The sequence below is a fragment of the Crotalus tigris genome, unplaced genomic scaffold, assembly GCF_016545835.1.
Source record: "Crotalus tigris isolate CLP2741 ecotype Arizona unplaced genomic scaffold, ASM1654583v1 scf7180000017690.20705106771:4171800, whole genome shotgun sequence".
Taxonomy (NCBI): domain Eukaryota; kingdom Metazoa; phylum Chordata; class Lepidosauria; order Squamata; family Viperidae; genus Crotalus; species Crotalus tigris.
In genome coordinates, this window is record NW_024096569.1 from 788,808 (window position 1) to 805,445 (window position 16,638).

The window sequence follows — 16,638 nt, forward strand, 5'->3', positions numbered from 1 at the left end:
CCCCACCCCAAAGCTCAGAGAGCCCCCCTTCCCCTCCCCTCTCTTCCCCCCTCCCTCCCTCCCGCCGTCCGGGCTCCGCTCGGGCAGGCAGCCCCACCTGCAGCTGCCCCCCCCACGTGGGGGGCGCCCCACACCTGGTCGGGGCGGGGCGGGCGGGCGGCCAATGGGGCGGCGCGGGGGGCGTGTCCGGGCGGGGCATAAAAGGCCAGGTAGCGGCCGGTGGTGGTGGGCGGCGGCGGCAGGCGATTGGCGGGCGCGCGCGTGGGCGAGGGGCCGGCGGGAGCGGCCGTTGCTGATTGGGCGGGGGCGGCGCGAGGAGCGAGGGTGTGTCCCCGGGCACGAGGCGCGGGTTCGGCGGCCGGAGCAGCGGCGGCGGCGGCGGAGGCACCAACGGGCGGCGGCGGCAGCAGCACCGGCGCGGGGATGCTGAGCGAGGCGGAGAGCGGCGGGGCCCTTCCCGCCACCGGCGAGATTCCCGCGGGGGAGCCCGCGGCCGGCGTGGCCAAAGCGGCGGCGCCCACCGGGGGCGTCCCGGCTCGGAGCCAGGCGGCCAAGCGCGTCCTAGGTGAGGGGGCGGGGCCGCGGGAGGAGCCGTTGCCGGGGGGGGGGAGAGAAGGAAGGACGCGGGGCGGGGCGGGCGGAGACCCTCGCGTGGGCGGCCGCCCGGCGTCGCCCGGACTACAGGTCCCATCGTCCGGAGTGACGGCAGGCGAGCTGGCTGGCCGTCCGCTGCGGCTGGGCGTGATGGGTTTTTCCCGGGTGGGGGAGGACTACAGGTCCCATCGTCCGGAGGGACGGCAGGCCAACTTTCTGGCCACCGCTGCGGCTGGGCACGATGGGCTTTTCCCGGGTGGGGGAGGACTACAGGTCCCATCGTCCGGAGGGACGGCAGGCGAGCTGGCTGGCCACCGCTGCGGCTGGGCACGATGGGCTTTTCCCGGGTGGGGGAGGACTACAGGTCCCATCGTCCGGAGGGACGGCAGGCCAGCTTTCCTGGCCACCACTGCGGCTGGGCACGATGGGCTTTTCCCGGGTGGGGGAGGACTACAGGTCCCATCGTCCGGAAGGACGGCAGGCCAGCTTTTCCGGCCACCGTTGCGGCTGGGCGTGATGGGTTTTTCCCGGGTGGGGGAGGACTACAGGTCCCATCGTCCCGCGGGACGGCAGGCCAGCTTTTCTGGCCACCGCTGCGGCTGGGCGTGATGGGTTTTTCCCGGATGGGAGAGGACTACAGGTCCCATCGTCCGGAGTGGCGGCAGGCGAGCTGGCTGGCCGTCCGCTGCGGCTGGGCGTGATGGGTTTTTCCCGGCGCTTGTCCGGACTGGCGGGTATGGGCTGGCGCAGGAGTCCAGCTTTTCTGGCCACCGCTGCGGCTGGGCGTGATGGGTTTTTCCCGGATGGGAGAGGACTACAGGTCCCGTCGTCCGGAGGCGTGGGAGGTGAGCTTTCTGGCCACGCTGCGGCTGGGCATGATGGTTTTTTTCCCGGCGCTTGTCCGGACTGGCGGGTGGGAAGTGGGGGCGCCGCAGGAGTCCCATCATCCGGAGTCGCCGCAGGTGGGCTCTCTGGCGGCCGGCTGGGCATGATGGGTTTTCACGCCGCTTGTCCGGACTGGCGGGTGGTGGCGCAGGACTATAGGTCCCATCAGCCGGAGTCGTGGGAGGTGAACTTTCTGGCGGCCGGCTGGCCATGATGAGTTTTTCAGGGCGCTTTTCCCAACTGGACGGTTTGGACGGGGGGGGGGTCACAGGACTCCAGTTCCCATTTCCAGCCACGCGGAAGGTGGGCTTCGGAGCAGCCAGAGCACGCCTCTATCCTCGGGACTGCGCGGCTGGGCATGATGGGTCGCGGGGCAGCCGCGGGAGTTTTCTCAAACTGGAGGAGGAGGAGGAGGGGGGGCGGCGCGGCGCAGGACTACAGTTCCCATTTCCAGCCGCGCGGAGGGTGGACTTTCTCGAGAAACCGTGCTGACTTCGGGACTGCGCGGCTGGGCATGATGGGCGGCGGGGTAAGCCGCGGCGGCTGCTTTCCCGGACTGGCGAAGGGGAGGCGGGGAGGAACAGTCCGGGGAGGGGGGAGGGGGAGGGAGGCCGGGGGTCCCGCTGAAAACTGGAACTTGCGCTGCGCTTGGGGGGGGTCTTTCTTGCTCCGAATTGCACCGATTCGCTTGCTTTTTGGAGCAAGCCTTAGTCCCCCGAGCCCCCTCCCCTAATTCCCCAGCGTGGGGTCCGCAATGAGCGGGTGGCAGGTGCTCTCACGTGTCTGGGAGTTCCAGAGGCTGCTAAGACTCCCCCAGCTACCAAGAGGCCAGGATATCAACAGCCAGCCGGGTGTCCTTGACCAGGATGATGGGCTCCAGCTGGCCTTGGGGGGGGGGCAGGGGGAGGAAAATGGCTCCAAAACTAGCAGCTCTTTTTTTCGGGGGGGGGGGCACAGAAAGGTCCTTTGGCCAGTGTCACCAGTCTTCTCTCTTTCTTCCCTGATCCCCCCCCCCTCGGCTTCCAGCCACCCAGGTACAGGGCACTGTGAAGTGGTTCAACGTCCGCAATGGCTATGGATTTATAAACAGGTGAGTTTTCCCCCTCCTGGAAGGTGTAAAAAAAGCAAAAACCTTTTAACTGGGAGGGGTTTTATTTTATTTTATTTTATTTTATTTTATTATTTTATTTTATTTTATTATTTTATTATTTTATTTTATTTTATTATTTTATTTTATTTTATTTTATTTTATTTTATTTTATTTTATTTACAAAGCCTCCAGGTCAGGGGGTCTTCTAACTCAGCCACTCCCACCATTCTGGGAGTTGAAGTCCACCAGTCTTAAAAGTGGCCACGTTTGAAGACACCCCCCCCCACACACACCTGGTCTGGATGGACATTATCTTTGCTTGTCTTGCAATGGGGAGGGGAAGGTTTAAAGAAAAAAAAAACAACCACAAAATTCATCATGGTTTAATCATGGTTAATTAAGCCACTTGTTGGCCGTGTTCAGCTGTTAACTTTGGGGGTCCAATGAAGAACCCAACCAGGAGATTCTCTCCATTGGGGTGGTTCTTTGTAACAAGCTGGCCTTCCTTAGTGGGGGAGGGTGTGTGTGTGTGTGTGTGTGTGTGTGTGTGTGTGTGTGTTATAATTCAAGATGGGGCCCGATCCCCCCGGGGGTTTTGGCATTTCTACCCCTACTGTGGTCACGGCGTGGGTCAAGCCTAAATTAACTCCCAAAGGCGGCTTGTCTGAAGCCTAAATTAACTCCCAAAGGTGGCTTGTCTGGAGAAGCTCAGAGCTCCTACTTCGTGTCAACTTCCTTCTCCTGGGGAGAAAAGCAACTGAGTCAGGAGACCAAAGTTTACCTGGCAAAGGTGACGGCTGGTCAGATGACCTGCTATCGTTGTTGTCGTTTTTTCCCACCCCCAGTTTGTGTGGTTTGTGAAAGCTGGCTTGCTGGGCTGCCCTGCCAGAGAGACCAATGTTTGTCGGAGGTGGCCTTAAGCAAACAGCTAGCCGGGCCAAGTTGGAATAGCCGGCAGGCCTTATCTCTGGGGTCTGTCCTTGTACCAAGATGCCCCCTTGGGCTGCTCTGCTTATGCTTTAGGGAAGGGGCGAAGCGCCCCAGGCCCCTGTGCCCTGCTTTTGGGACCAGGCTGATGGGGCAAGGCTTCCAGCAAAGTCACAAAGTTCTCTTTCCCTGGGGTCCTTGGTGCTCTCTGAGCTTGCTGGTTTTCTGGCAGACGTTTTAGGACCCAGCTAGGGAACATCATCAGTGCTAGAAGGGGGTGGGTGGGTTTGCAAAATGGAAGGAGGAGGAGGAGGAGGAGGAGGAAGGCAAAGGGGAGGGGGAGGGGGACTGTGGGGTCCTTGGTGCTCTCTGAGCTTGCTGGTTTTCTGGCAGACGTTTTAGGACCCAGCTAGGGAACATCATCAGTGCTAGAAGGGGGTGGGTGGGTTTGCAGCATGGAGGGAGAAGGAGAAGGAGGTGGAGGAGGACTGTGGGGTCCTTGGTGCTCTCTGAGCTTGCTGGTTTTCTGGCAGACGTTTTAGGACCCAGCTAGGGAACATCATCAGTGCTAGAAGGGGGTGGGTGGGTTTGCAAAATGGAAGGAGGAGGAGGAGGAGGAGGAGGAGGAGGAGGAGGAGGAGGAGGAGGAGGAGGAGGAGGAGGAGGAGGAAGGCAAAGGGGAGGGGGAGGGGGACTGTGGGGTCCTTGGTGCTCTCTGAGCTTGCTGGTTTTCTGGCAGACGTTTTAGGACCCAGCTAGGGAACATCATCAGTGCTAGAAGGGGGTGGGTGGGTTTGCAGCATGGAGGGAGGAGGAGGAGGAGGAGGAGGAAGGCAAAGGGGAGGGGGAGGGGGACTGTAGGGTCCATGGTGCTCTCTGAGCTTGCTGCTTTTCTGGCAGACATTTTAGGACCCAGCTAGGGAACTTCATCAGTGCTAGAAGGGGGTGGGTGGGTTTGCAGAATGGAGGGAGAAGGAGAAGGAGGTGGAGGAGGACTGTGGGATCCTTGGTGCTCTCTGAACTTGGTGATTTTCTTGCAGACATTTCATGACCCAACTAAGTAACATCATCGGGGCCAGAAAGGAGTGGGTGGGGGGAGGAGAAAGGGGAGAAGGAGGAGGAGGAGGACTATGGAGTCCATGGTGCTCTCTGAACTGGATGGTTTTCTTGCAGACATTTCATAACCCAACTAGGTAACGTCACCAGCGCTAGAAGGGAAGAGGATGTGCTCTCTGTTTGTATACAGCCCCTTCTAGCACTGATGAGGTTACCTAGCTGGGTCATGAGACGTCTGCAAGAAAACCACCCAGCTCAGAGAGCGCTGAGGAGCCCCACAGTCCAATTCCTGAGCTACGAATATTCCGTGTATCTTTCTGTTGGCTTGCTTCTTTTATTTGGGCGGAGCCAGTACTCCTTCCTGGTAGAATTCCACTGGAAACGGAGGGACTTTTTTTCCCCCTCCTGTGGCTTGGAAGATTTAAAACTTTCACGCTGGGCCTCTCTGTGCAGAAGAGGCATCAAGTTGCAAAAAAAAAAAAAAAACAACAACCCGAAAACAAATTTATAATCAATTTGGGGACAAAGGCTAATTGGATGCCGTCCCCTTTGAAGAGAGATAAACCAGGCTTATCGGTGACCTTCATTCCTTTAATTAGTCGGCATAAGCTTTGATCAAGCTGACATCTTTTGGATGTTGGTTTCTAGCTAGACCAGGTTCCCGGGTTTTCCAGTGCTTTGGCCAAGCATAAATGGAGTAGAATTTGGAGACGGGGCTGGTAGGTCTCCTTAAAGCTCCCAATTTCCCTCGTAATTTTAGTCCTGGTTCGATGCAAACAAAGCTCAGCCCGATTAAGGATTTCAAAGTTTCTATTTTTTCCCCTTTCTCTCTCTCTCTCCCCCCCTCCTTTGCAGGAATGATACCAAAGAGGATGTGTTTGTGCACCAGGTAAGAACTAAGCATCGTGTAATGTAATTTCCTTTTTAATTTCCTTTTTTTTCCCCCCATGTCACTGCTCCCTTTAAGCCTTCACCTTGGTCAAAGCGAGGAAATTTTGAGAAATGTTGGTGTTAAAATTGATCCTTGCTTAGATCAACAGTTAACCTTTCCTTTAGATTCGGGGATGTCCAAGGATGTCCAATTCTGGGAGTTGAAGCCCACAGATCTGAAAGTTGCCAAAGTTACCAACACAGATGCAAAATAATGCCCAGCATTAAAAACAGAGAAGAGCAACAAAGATGATTAGGGGACTGGAGGCTAAAACATACAAGGAACGGTTGCTAGAATTGGGTATGTCTAGTTTAACGAAGAGAAGGACAAGGGGGGACATGATAGCAGTATTCCAATATCTCAGGGGCTGCCATAAAGAAGAGGGAATTAAGCTATTTTCCAAAGCGCCTGAAGGCAGGACAAGAAACAACGGGTGGGAACCAATCAAGGAGAGAAGCAACCTAGAACTAAGGAGAAACCTCCTGACAGTGAGAACAATTAACCAGTGGAACCACCTGCCTCCAGAAGCAGTAAATGCTCCAACACTGGAAGTTTTTAAGAAGAGACTGGACAGCCATTTGTCTGAAATGGTGTAGGATTTCCTGCCCGAGCAGGGGCTTGGACTAGATGACCTCCAAGGTCCCTTCCAACTTTACTACTACTACTATTATAAAATTTATCCGTCAACTCGGTTTCGCTTTTCGGCTTACTGTTTTTTTCAGTTTAAAAAGCCCACCTTTCAGGGGCTCTCCTAATAATTCCTGCCAACCCAATAATTCCTCTCTCAGCCAGCAACAGCACCAATTCAGCACAATTTAGCGGTCCCCCCTGGGACTCGCTGATATCCTTATCTCCCTCCCTCGGATAGTAACGAACTCCCTCGTTTAATTGCACGTCTGTCCTTCGCCCGGCTTGCCAGTTCTTAATTGCCTGCCTTGCAAAAAAAAAAAAAAAAATGGGCGGTCTCCCATTTTTTGTGCAGTTGGCTAACTGACTTGTCCAAGTCTTAATTGTCAAAGCCCACAACCAGGGATACACGTCCCGATCCCGCTGGCCTTCTCACAACTTTTTAAAACTTCTCTGTTGTGCCCCAAAGTCCGGTACAGCTCGTTATTCAACTTTACTCTTAGTTAGGTTTAAATTATCTTGCATTTATTTTTCCAGATGCTTTAAACGATATATATATATATATATATATATATATATATATATATATATATATATATATATTTAGCCAGTCCTCAATTATCTTGTTTGTAACGATAATTTGCGTTAATTGATTTTGCAGCCTTAGCTTTGTAACCCGCCCAGGATCACTTGGTTTATTTAATTGGTTTTGTAAATGGTGATTTGCCTTGGCTGTTTTCCAGTTTTAGAATTTGTAGCATGCCCACAATCCCTTGGTTTATTTAATTGGTTTAGATAAACAGAACGGGTGCCAGGTTTTTGGCTTTTCGCTAGACATGTGCACACCTGCAGGCTTGGGAACTTAGCACCATGTACATCAGGGATGTCCAACCCTGGCCACTTTTAACCGCTGTGGATTTCAACTCCCAGAATCCAGCAGTCATCTCGCCAACCTTTCAATCTGAATTGACCTTGTCCTGGGTTATTTTATTTACTTACTGTTGCACTTTGCTGAAGTCCAGGTCTGTTATGTCCTACTGCGTTCCCCTCGTCTAATTAAGAAAGTTAAATTAATTAAAATTAATTAATTTAAATTTAATTAATTTAAAAATTATTTATTTAATTAATTAAATTAATTAAAAAAGATGTTGAGACTCTAGAAAGAGTACAGAGAAGAGCAACAAAGAGGATCAGGGGACTGGAGGCTAAAACATATAAGGAACGGTTGCTGGAATTGGGGATGTCTAGTTTAATGAAGCGAAGGACGAGGGGGGACATGATAGCAGTCTTCCAGTAACTCAGGGGCTGCCCCAAAGAAGAGGGAGTCAAGCTATTCTCCAAAGCGCCTGAAGGCAGGATAAGAAGCAATGGGTGGAAACTAATCAAGGAGAGAAGCAACCTAGAACTAAGGAAAAACTTCCTGACAGTGAGAACAATTAACCGGTGGAACAACCTGCCTCCAGAAGCAGTGAGTGCTCCAACACTGAAAGTTTTTAAGAAGAGGCTGGACAGCCATTTGTCTGAAATGGTATGGGGTTTCCTGCCTGAGCAGGGGGTTGGACTAGGTGACCTCCAAGGTCCCTTCCGAGTCTGTTATTCTTCCTTCCTTCCTTCCTTCCTTCCTTCCTTCCTTCCTTCCTTCCTTCCTTCCTTCCTTCCTTCCTCCCTCCCTCCCTCCCTCCCTTCTCCAACACTGGAAGTTTTAAAGAAGAGACTGGACAGCCATTTGTCTGAAATGGTGTAGGGTTTCCTGCCTGAGCAGGGGGTTGGACTAGATGACCTCCAAGGTCCCTTCCAACTTTACTACTACTACTACTACTACTACTACTATTATTGTTGTTGTTATTATTGTTATTATTATTAAGTTGCCCTCTCAAAACTGCTGAACTGGGGAATTCTGGGATTGTTTGCCAAGTGGCCAAGGTTGGACCCTTGGATGCCCGTACGCCAAAGGTCATTCTGCTTTTTCATGTGGTTTTTTTCCCCCCTAGACGGCGATCAAGAGAAACAATCCTCGCAAATTCCTGCGAAGTGTTGGAGATGGGGAAACGGTGGAGTTTGATGTGGTGGAAGGCGAGAAGGTGCGGGCCGTGCGGTGGGTGGGTGGCTTCACCGGCTACCGAGCAGAGTTGACGGGGTGGGGGGGGGTCTCCCAACTGACCCTCTCCTCTTTTTCTTTTTTTTTAAAAATCTTTCGCAGGGGGCCGAAGCAGCCAACGTCACCGGCCCCGGCGGGGTCCCCGTGAAAGGCAGCCGCTACGCCCCCAACCGCCGTCGCTTCCGCCGGTTTGTCCCCCGTCCCCGGCAGACCCAGATGCCCCCAGATGGTGCCCGGACCGAGGGGGGTGCCGAGACGGTCAGCGAGGGGGAGAGAGCGGACGAGGCGGTACAGCAGCGCCCACGCCGGAGGCGCCCCCCGCCTTTTTTCTTCCGCCGGAGATTTGTGAGGGGGCCCCGGCCTCAGGCCCAGCAGGCCCAGATGGTGGAAGTGAGTCTGGGGGCTACAGAGCCGGTCCCGGGGGGGGGGGTCAAAAAAGAGACCCTCTTTCGTCCTTTGGACTTTTTGTGCCACATCATTCCCTCCTCTCCCCTCTTCCAGTCCTGCTCTGGTAAGAATGAACCCAGTTGGACCCCCCCACACACAAACACACACACACCCAAAAAGGGGAAGGGGCTTTTGCAGCTCCAGCAAAAGCAAAGGCTGAGAGTCTATGCCAGCGTTTCCCAAACTTGACCATTTTAAGGCATGTGGACTTCAACTCCCAGAATTCCACAGCCAGCAATGCTGGCTGTGGAATTCTGGGAGTTGAAGTCCACATGCCTTAAAATTGTCCAGGTTGAGAAACACTGGTCTATGCCAAAGTCTCTTCCCCAGCCGGTGTCTTTGGTTTTGAGGGTGATCTGTGTGGGGGTTTCCCCTGGTTTTGGGGTGCAGTGGGAGGAGGGGTCTGGGTGGGGAAGGGTCTTTGCTGGCTTCTTGCACTGTTGATGGAAGAAACCTTTTGGGACGAGGGGCAGATTTGGCCCTGGAGAACGGGCCATCCTGCCCCTGTCGCCGTTTCATGGCTCCGTTGTTTCTCTTCCTGCTTGGCTGATGTGTCTTTTGGATGTTTTTTTGGGGGGGGGCTTTGATGAGATTTCCCCCCCCCCACTTCCCAGCCCTCCCAGAATTCCAGATGTGCCAGAGGCTGGACATCTCTCTCAGCTCGGACCCCATCTGGAACGGCGTAGGGTTGAGCAGGGGCTGGACTAGAAGACCTCCAAGGTCCCTTTTAGCTCTGTTCTGGTTACTTTATATATTTGTGTCTGAAATGGTACAGCGTTTCCTACTTGAGCAGGGGGTTCGACTAGAAGACCTCCCAGATCCCTCCCAGCTCTGTTTTTCTGTTGTTACGCTGTGTGGAACAGACTAGGGGCTCCCCCTTGAGCAGCGGGCTGGACTAGATGACCTCCGAGGTCCCTTCCTGCTCGGTTGTACTATGATTCTGTAAGGGGCTCCCGCTTGAGCAGGGGGCTGGACTAGATGACCTCCGAGGTCCCTTCCAGCTCTGTTATTCCATGATTCTGTAAGGGGCTCCCGCTTGAGCAGGGGGCTGGACTAGATGACCTCCGAGGTCCCTTCCAGCTCGGTTGTACTATGACTCTGTAAGGGTCTCCCGCTTGAGCAGGGGGCTGGACTAGATGACCTCCGAGGTCCCTTCCAGCTCTGTTATTCCATGATTCTGTAAGGGGCTCCCGCTTGAGCAGGGGGCTGGACTAGATGACCTCCAAGGTCCCTTCCAGCTCTGTTATTCCATGATTCTGTAAGGGTCTCCCGCTTGAGCAGGGGGCTGGACTAGATGACCTCCGAGGTCCCTTCCAGCTCTGTTATTCCATGATTCTGTAAGGGGCTCCCGCTTGAGCAGGGGGCTGGACTAGATGACCTCCAAGGTCCCTTCCAGCTCTGTTATTCCATGATTCTGTAAGGGGCTCCCGCTTGAGCAGGGGGCTGGACTTGATGACCTCCGAGGTCCCTTCCAGCTCTGTTATTCCATGATTCTGTAAGGGGCTCCCGCTTGAGCAGGGGGCTGGACTAGATGACCTCCCAGCCCTGTTCTTCTCCTCTTCTGATCCTGCTCTCCCTTCCCAGGGCTCTGACGGCGCAGATCCCAAAGATGCCACCCAGCCTGAAGGAGACCAGCCTCAGCAGATCCAGGCGGGCGAGAGAGCCGCGGCACCTCGGTTCCGCCCCAGATACCGCAGGCAAGACTTTGTCCACACACATACACACACACACACACAGGGAAACTAACCAGGATCCAAGCTTGCCTTCCCCTGGTTAAGATGGGGCTGTCTTGGCACGGCGCATTTGTCCTCACGGGTTTGGGGGGAAGAGGGCAGAATTGTGGGCCACAGGGCTGGTTTAGGAAAGAAAAAGTGGCTAGTTTGCCAGCCAGGCAGGTGGGTCAGTGGGACAAGCCAGGATTCCCAGCCCCAGGATTCCCAGCCCCAGGTTGGGCATGGTGCCACTCAAACAATGGGCACAAACGGAATTTGGGAGGTTTTTCTGCCCTTGTAACGCAGCAACATTCAGCAGAATAACTCCATCCTAAGTCAGCAATTTGCTAAATCTCAGCCTGGGCAGCTGGAAGGCGGATGGGCTTCAACCCCCAGAATTCCCCATCCAGCATTATCCGTTTCCCTTCTAATTGTCATGCCAGCTAGCTTACCTTTAACCTATTTATTAATGGTAGCTTGTCACGTTTTTCCCCCCCCCCCACTTTGCTGAAGTGAAGGTATATTGCGTCTGCCGCGTTCCCGCCATCTATTAAGAAAGTTACCCGGATCAAAACATGCGATAAAAGGAATCCCATTTGTTCTCGTCCTGGCCGTGCTGAATTTTGGTAAACTCTTGATGGCTGGGGACTTCTGGGAGTCGAAGTCCATCCGTCTTCTGGTGGCCCAGGTTAAGAGAGGCACTAGTAAGCTTTTAGATTAGGCCTGCCGCTCCAAAGTTTTGCAAACGGCAGTGCTTTCTTACCTCTCTCCAGCCACCATGTCTTTATTTAAGGTTATATTTAGTGGTCTGTCTTATGATTTATGATGGTATTTTATGATTGCGATTATGATTTATCGCTTGTTGCTTGTATGTACACTGAGAGCTTCCGCACCAGAGACCAATTACACTTGGCCAATAAAGAATTCCTATTCTATTTTCTATTTTCTATTTTCTATTTTCTATTTTCTATTCTCTATTCTCTATTCTCTATTCTATTCTATTCTATTCTATTCTATTCTATTCTATTCTATTCTATTCTATTCTATTCTATTCTATTCTAATCTAATTCTATTCTATTATCATTATTCTATTATCATTCTATTCTATTCTATTTCTATTTCTATTATTCTATTCTATTCTCTATTAATTTTCTATTCTAGTTTCTATTCTCTATTCTATTCTATTCTCTATTAATTTTCTATTCTAGTTTCTATTCTATTCTATTCTCCATTCTCTATTAATTTTCTATTCTATTTTCTATTCTATTATTTTCTATTCTCTATTCTATTCTATTTAATTTTCTATTCTAGTTTCTATTCTGTTCTCTATTCTATTCTCTATTAATTTTCTATTCTATATTCTATTCTATTCTCTATTAATTTTCTATTCTATTTTCTATTCTATTTTCTATTCTATTCTATTTTCTATTCTCTATTCTATTCTATTCTCTATTCCCTATTAATTTTCTATTCTATATTCTATTCTATTCTCTATTAATTTTTTATTCTATAGTCTATTCTATTCTATTCTATTCTATTCTATTCTCTATTTTCTATTAATTTTCTATTCTATTCTATTCTATTCTATTCTATTCTATTCTATTCTATTCTATTCTATTTTATTCTATTCTATTCTATTCTATTCTAGAGATTATGGAATTGCGATGGGCAATTCCTGGAGGGAATTTCCTATGCAGAAAGCTTATTCTGCTCTAGGGCACCCCCAGTTCTTTGCCTCCCCGTCTTTTCCTCCACGGGGGAAGAAGGCTGCCAGTTAATTCACACCCACCCCCCCTCTCTGTGTCCTGCCCAGACCTTTTCGCCCCCGTCCTCCGCAGCAGCCCACCCCGGAGGGAGGAGACGGCGAGACAAAAGCCGCCCAGGCCCCAGCGGACGGGATCCGTCCGGAGCCTCAACGGCAACGTAACCGGCCTTACTTCCAGCGTCGACGCCAGCAGCCATCTGTGGCTCGCCAGACGGCCACTGAGGTGAGGGGCAGGGACGTTGGGGAGGGGGGTGACGGGTGGGGTGCAGGAGGACGAGGCCTTGCCCCAAAGGCCTCAGAGACCCGGCCCAGCCGACTTCTGATTTTGACACCCTTGTTCTGAGTTCAAGTGAGGACCGCAAGGCCGAGTTAAAATTTTGCCGTCTTTGCGATGGTCTTTTTATTTTATTTTTTCCAGAACGGCTCTGGACCCCACAAATTTTGGGGGGATGGGTTCTCCTAAGGGATCCCTGATTTCCATTCTGGAGAATCCACAGGCACCCCCCCAGGCAGGCAGGACGGAGGCAAAGCCTTTTTGAAAGTCTGGCCTCCCACCCCAAATTTTGCTTTTTCTCTTTAACGGATTTAAATTCTCTTCGCTTCTGGTGATGCTTCAGGTCGTCCTTGCTTAACGACAAGGCTAATTGGGACCAGCAACTGTCATTAAACAATAGTGTAAATCAGTGGTTCTCAACCTTTTTAATGCCGCGACCCCCAACCGGTCAAGTCGAGGACTACTCAACCGGTCGTAAGTCGAGGACTACTCAACTGGTGCAGCACCGTTTGCAGAATGGGACTTTTGGCAGGCTCAGCAGGACAGAGACAGCCTGGACAATTCCTATTGGCTTTCGAAAGCCAATAGAATAAAAGGGAGGAGCACAGCTAAGGAAAAGGGGGGAAAAAATGGCGGACTGCGTTGTTTGGCGACCCCCGTGAAATGGCCGTTCCACCCCAAATGGGGTCCCGACCCACAGGTGGAGAACCACTGGTGTAAATGGAGAAAAAAAAACAAACACCCAGGCTATTTAGGGATGGCAGTTCCAGCAAACCTTCAAATGTTAATTTTGGAATTGAGGAATTCCTGGCCGTCTGCTTCCCTTGGTGTTTGCGATCCGCAGATCTCCTTCGACTCATTTACCCTTCTCCTTTTCTTCTCAGCTTTTCTTCTTCTGGAACTTGCAAACTTTGGATCGCTGCATAAACGTCCCCCCCAGTCGCCTTCGCTCGCATCAGCCAGGAAGGAGGAGGGATGGGGGGGGGAATCTCCCTGGCCCTGCGGGGGCCAGAAACTGACCGATCGTGTTCAGTGCAGGTTTTATGGACCCAATCGTCTTCTGTGCAGGGTCTCTCCGCGCCTCCCCTTCCCACAAAATCCAAGCCCTGTCCTCTTTTGCTCTAGGCAACTGCCAATGCAAAGGAGCCGCCGGCCCCCAGCTCCGCAGCGGCCGGGGGGGACACCCCAGCTGCCAGCACTCCTGTGATGGCTCAAGACACTGTGGTCGAAGCCAGCAAGCCTGCTTCCCCAGCCCAGGAAGGGGGTGCTCAGCCCCTGCTGGAAATCCAGCAACAGCTTGTGGATGTAAGCAACAGGATGGGGGGGCCTTGAATCCCGGGTTAACCCCCCCCCCTCTGCTCTCAAGGAGAGTCCCCATCTCCAGCTTCTCCCCACGGCCTGCAAAAGGGCCCTGCAAGGCCTCAACAGGCCACCAGGGGTCGCCCTTGAGCCACATCTGGGCCAGCAGGGCAATTTTTTTCCCCCATTTGGGTCGGAATCTGAACCCACGGCTTTGCCTTGGCAGATTTCAACACCCGAGCCAGGGGGAGAGCTCGCCCCCGCTTTACTGGCATGAAGAGCCTGCACACACCGAGGGGATGCCGAGAGCTGTGATCTGGTAAGGGGCTTCCATTGGTCTGAAACGGGGTAGGGTTTCCTGCCTGAGCAGGCGAGGGGGGGGGTTGGACTGGATGACCTCCCAGGTCCCTTCCGACTTTGTTGTGGTGCTTATTTTTTACGGCTTGTTGGTTGGGTTGATGGGTAAGGGGCTTTCATTTGTCTGACGTGGGATAGGGTTTCCTGCCTGAGCGGGAGGGGGGGGGTTGGACTGGATGACCTCCCAGGTCCCTTCCCACTTTATTGTGGTTGTTGTTTTTTATGGCTTGTTGGTTGGGTTGATGGGTAAGGGGCTTTCATTTGTCTAACGTGGGATAGGGTTTCCTGCCTGAGCGGGAGGGGGGGTTGGACTGGATGACCTCCCAGGTCCCTTCCCACTTTATTGGTGGTGGTGTTGTTGTTGTTTACAGCTTGTTTGGGTGGTGGCTTCCTTAAACTCCAGTTTATTTGTCACGCCGGGCTGGGTGAAAAGAGAGGGAGGGATTTGCCATCAAATCTCTGCTTAGTCGGGACCCTCCGAGCAGCAGGAATTTTAACTTTTTAGAACCCATCTTTTTGTTTTGACAAATTGTTTTGATAAATTGAGGAGGGTGTGTGTGGGTGTGTGTGTCTGAAAGCTGCCAGACATCAGGAATGCAAAGGAGAAGGGGGTTAAATTGATAAGACGTGTGTTCTGAATAATAGATTTTGTGAGGAATGGTGATAGAGCAATCGGGAGTATTTGAAATCCTGGGAATGATAAATACCAAACATTAAACTTAAATATTAGTGGAAATTTAAAAATGGAAAAAGGGAGTCCAGCTATTCTCCAAAGCACCTGAAGGCAGGACAAGAAGCAACGGGTGGAAACTAATCAAGGAGAGAAGCAACCTAGAACTAAGGAGAAACTTCCTGACAGTTAGAACAATTCATCAGTGGAACCACCTGCCTCCAGAAGCGGTGAATGCTTCAACACTGGAAGTTTTTAAGAAGAGACTGGACAGCCATTTGTCCGAAATGATACTATAGGATTTCCTGCCTGAGCAGGGGGTTGGACTAGATGACCTCCAAAGTCCCTTCCAACTTTATTATTATTATTATTATTAGTAGTAGTAGTAGTAGTATCATAATCATCATCATTAGGTCATTGATTGTCTAAAAGATTATGTATGTTAAAATAATTAGTATACACATACATACATACATACATACAAACTAAAAACTATTGATATATATAAGAAAACGATGTTTTGTGTGATTGACAGATTAAGAATTGTGTTAATTTACATCTGGACAGTATTAAGGTAAAGAGAGGAAATGTTTATGGTAGTAATTTGAAATCAGCACTAGTGATATCTGTATGTAATAATAATAATAATAATAATAATAATAAAGTTGGAAGGGACCTTGGAGGTCATCTAGTCCTGCTCAGGCAGGAAACCCTATATACCATTTCAGGCAGATAATCATAATGATAAAGTTGGAAGGGACCTTGGAGGTCATCTAGTCCAACCCCTTGCTCAGGCAGGAAACCCCATACCATTTCGGACAAACTGAATTATTATAACTCAGCCGCCACGTTGCTTTTCTAATACGTGAATGTTGTATTAGAAAAATCAATAAAATTTGTAGGGAAAAAAAAGGAATGCAAAGGAAGGGGGTTAAATGTTTTTTTTAAAAAACAGAGCCGATTTCTTTCTCCTGATGCTTCCTTGGCTGGGCGTTTCTCAAATGCACCAAGATTATTTTTGGGGTGTGTGTGTGTGTGTGGAAAACAATAATAAACCTGGTTTTTTTTTCAGCTTCCTACAAACCTCCTCCATCGTTGTCTGATTTTTACCTTTCCTTCCTTTGGCAGGTATCCAGAATGTGCCTCCAAACCCAAGTTACCTCATCCTGCACTTGAAGAGACCCCAGACTTCACCAATTAAACCCTCTTTGCTGCTGTTCAAGCCCTAAAATGTTAAAAAAAGAAAGAAAGAAAGAAAAAAGGATAAACCTGACCGGGGTGGGGGGAAAAAACTTTGCTTTAAAAAAAAAACAACACTTCAGAGGGGTTTGTCTGTTTCCTCCCCACAGTTTTGCCAGTTTAAAAGGGAAAAAAAAAGAGAGAAAATGAAAAACTGGCTGTTAAATCTTGAGTTAATTTTTTTTTCTCCTCCCCCCACCCCACATTGTTTGAAGAACACCCCCCCCGTGTGAACCGTTGTGTGCAGTTTGGGCGTCAGTAAAAAGACAAAAAAAAAAAAAAAAACTTTGCACAGAGCTTGCGTACGTCCCCCGTTTTTCTGTCGGCCATTAAAAAGGTCTTTTTAAACTTGGAGGCAGGGTTTCTTCCGTCGCCATCTTTGCTCTGAAAAGCTGTCCCCAAAATCTTCCTGGTGACGGTCACGGGGAGGGGTGTGCGGGCAAGACTCGGTTTGGCAAGACTTAAAACCAAGGGAAACGGCGGGGGGGCGTCGTGCGGTTGAAGCTTTGGACTAGAAACTTGGGAGGCTCTGAGTTCCAGTCCTGCCTTACCCACAGATGCTCCAACACTGGAAGTTTTTAAGAAGAGACTGGACAGCCATTTGTCTGAAATGGGATAGGGTTTTCTGCCTGAGCAGGGGGTTGGACTAGATGACCTCTGAGGTCCC

General features: G+C 51.1%; 1 protein-coding gene across 1 annotated transcript; it reads left to right on the plus strand.

Moving 5' to 3' along the window:
• The first annotated feature begins 244 nt into the window (after positions 1-244).
• On the plus strand, positions 245-16,109 carry YBX2 (Y-box binding protein 2). The gene is made up of 10 exons (XM_039337911.1): positions 245-565; positions 2,506-2,569; positions 5,408-5,441; positions 8,102-8,191; positions 8,311-8,598; positions 10,240-10,352; positions 12,181-12,355; positions 13,532-13,711; positions 13,932-14,024; positions 15,861-16,109. Exons 1-9 carry the CDS (start codon positions 424-426, stop codon positions 13,980-13,982), a joined length of 1,137 nt encoding a protein of 378 aa, XP_039193845.1. The 5' UTR covers positions 245-423; the 3' UTR covers positions 13,983-14,024; positions 15,861-16,109.
• The last annotated feature ends 529 nt before the right edge of the window (positions 16,110-16,638 follow it).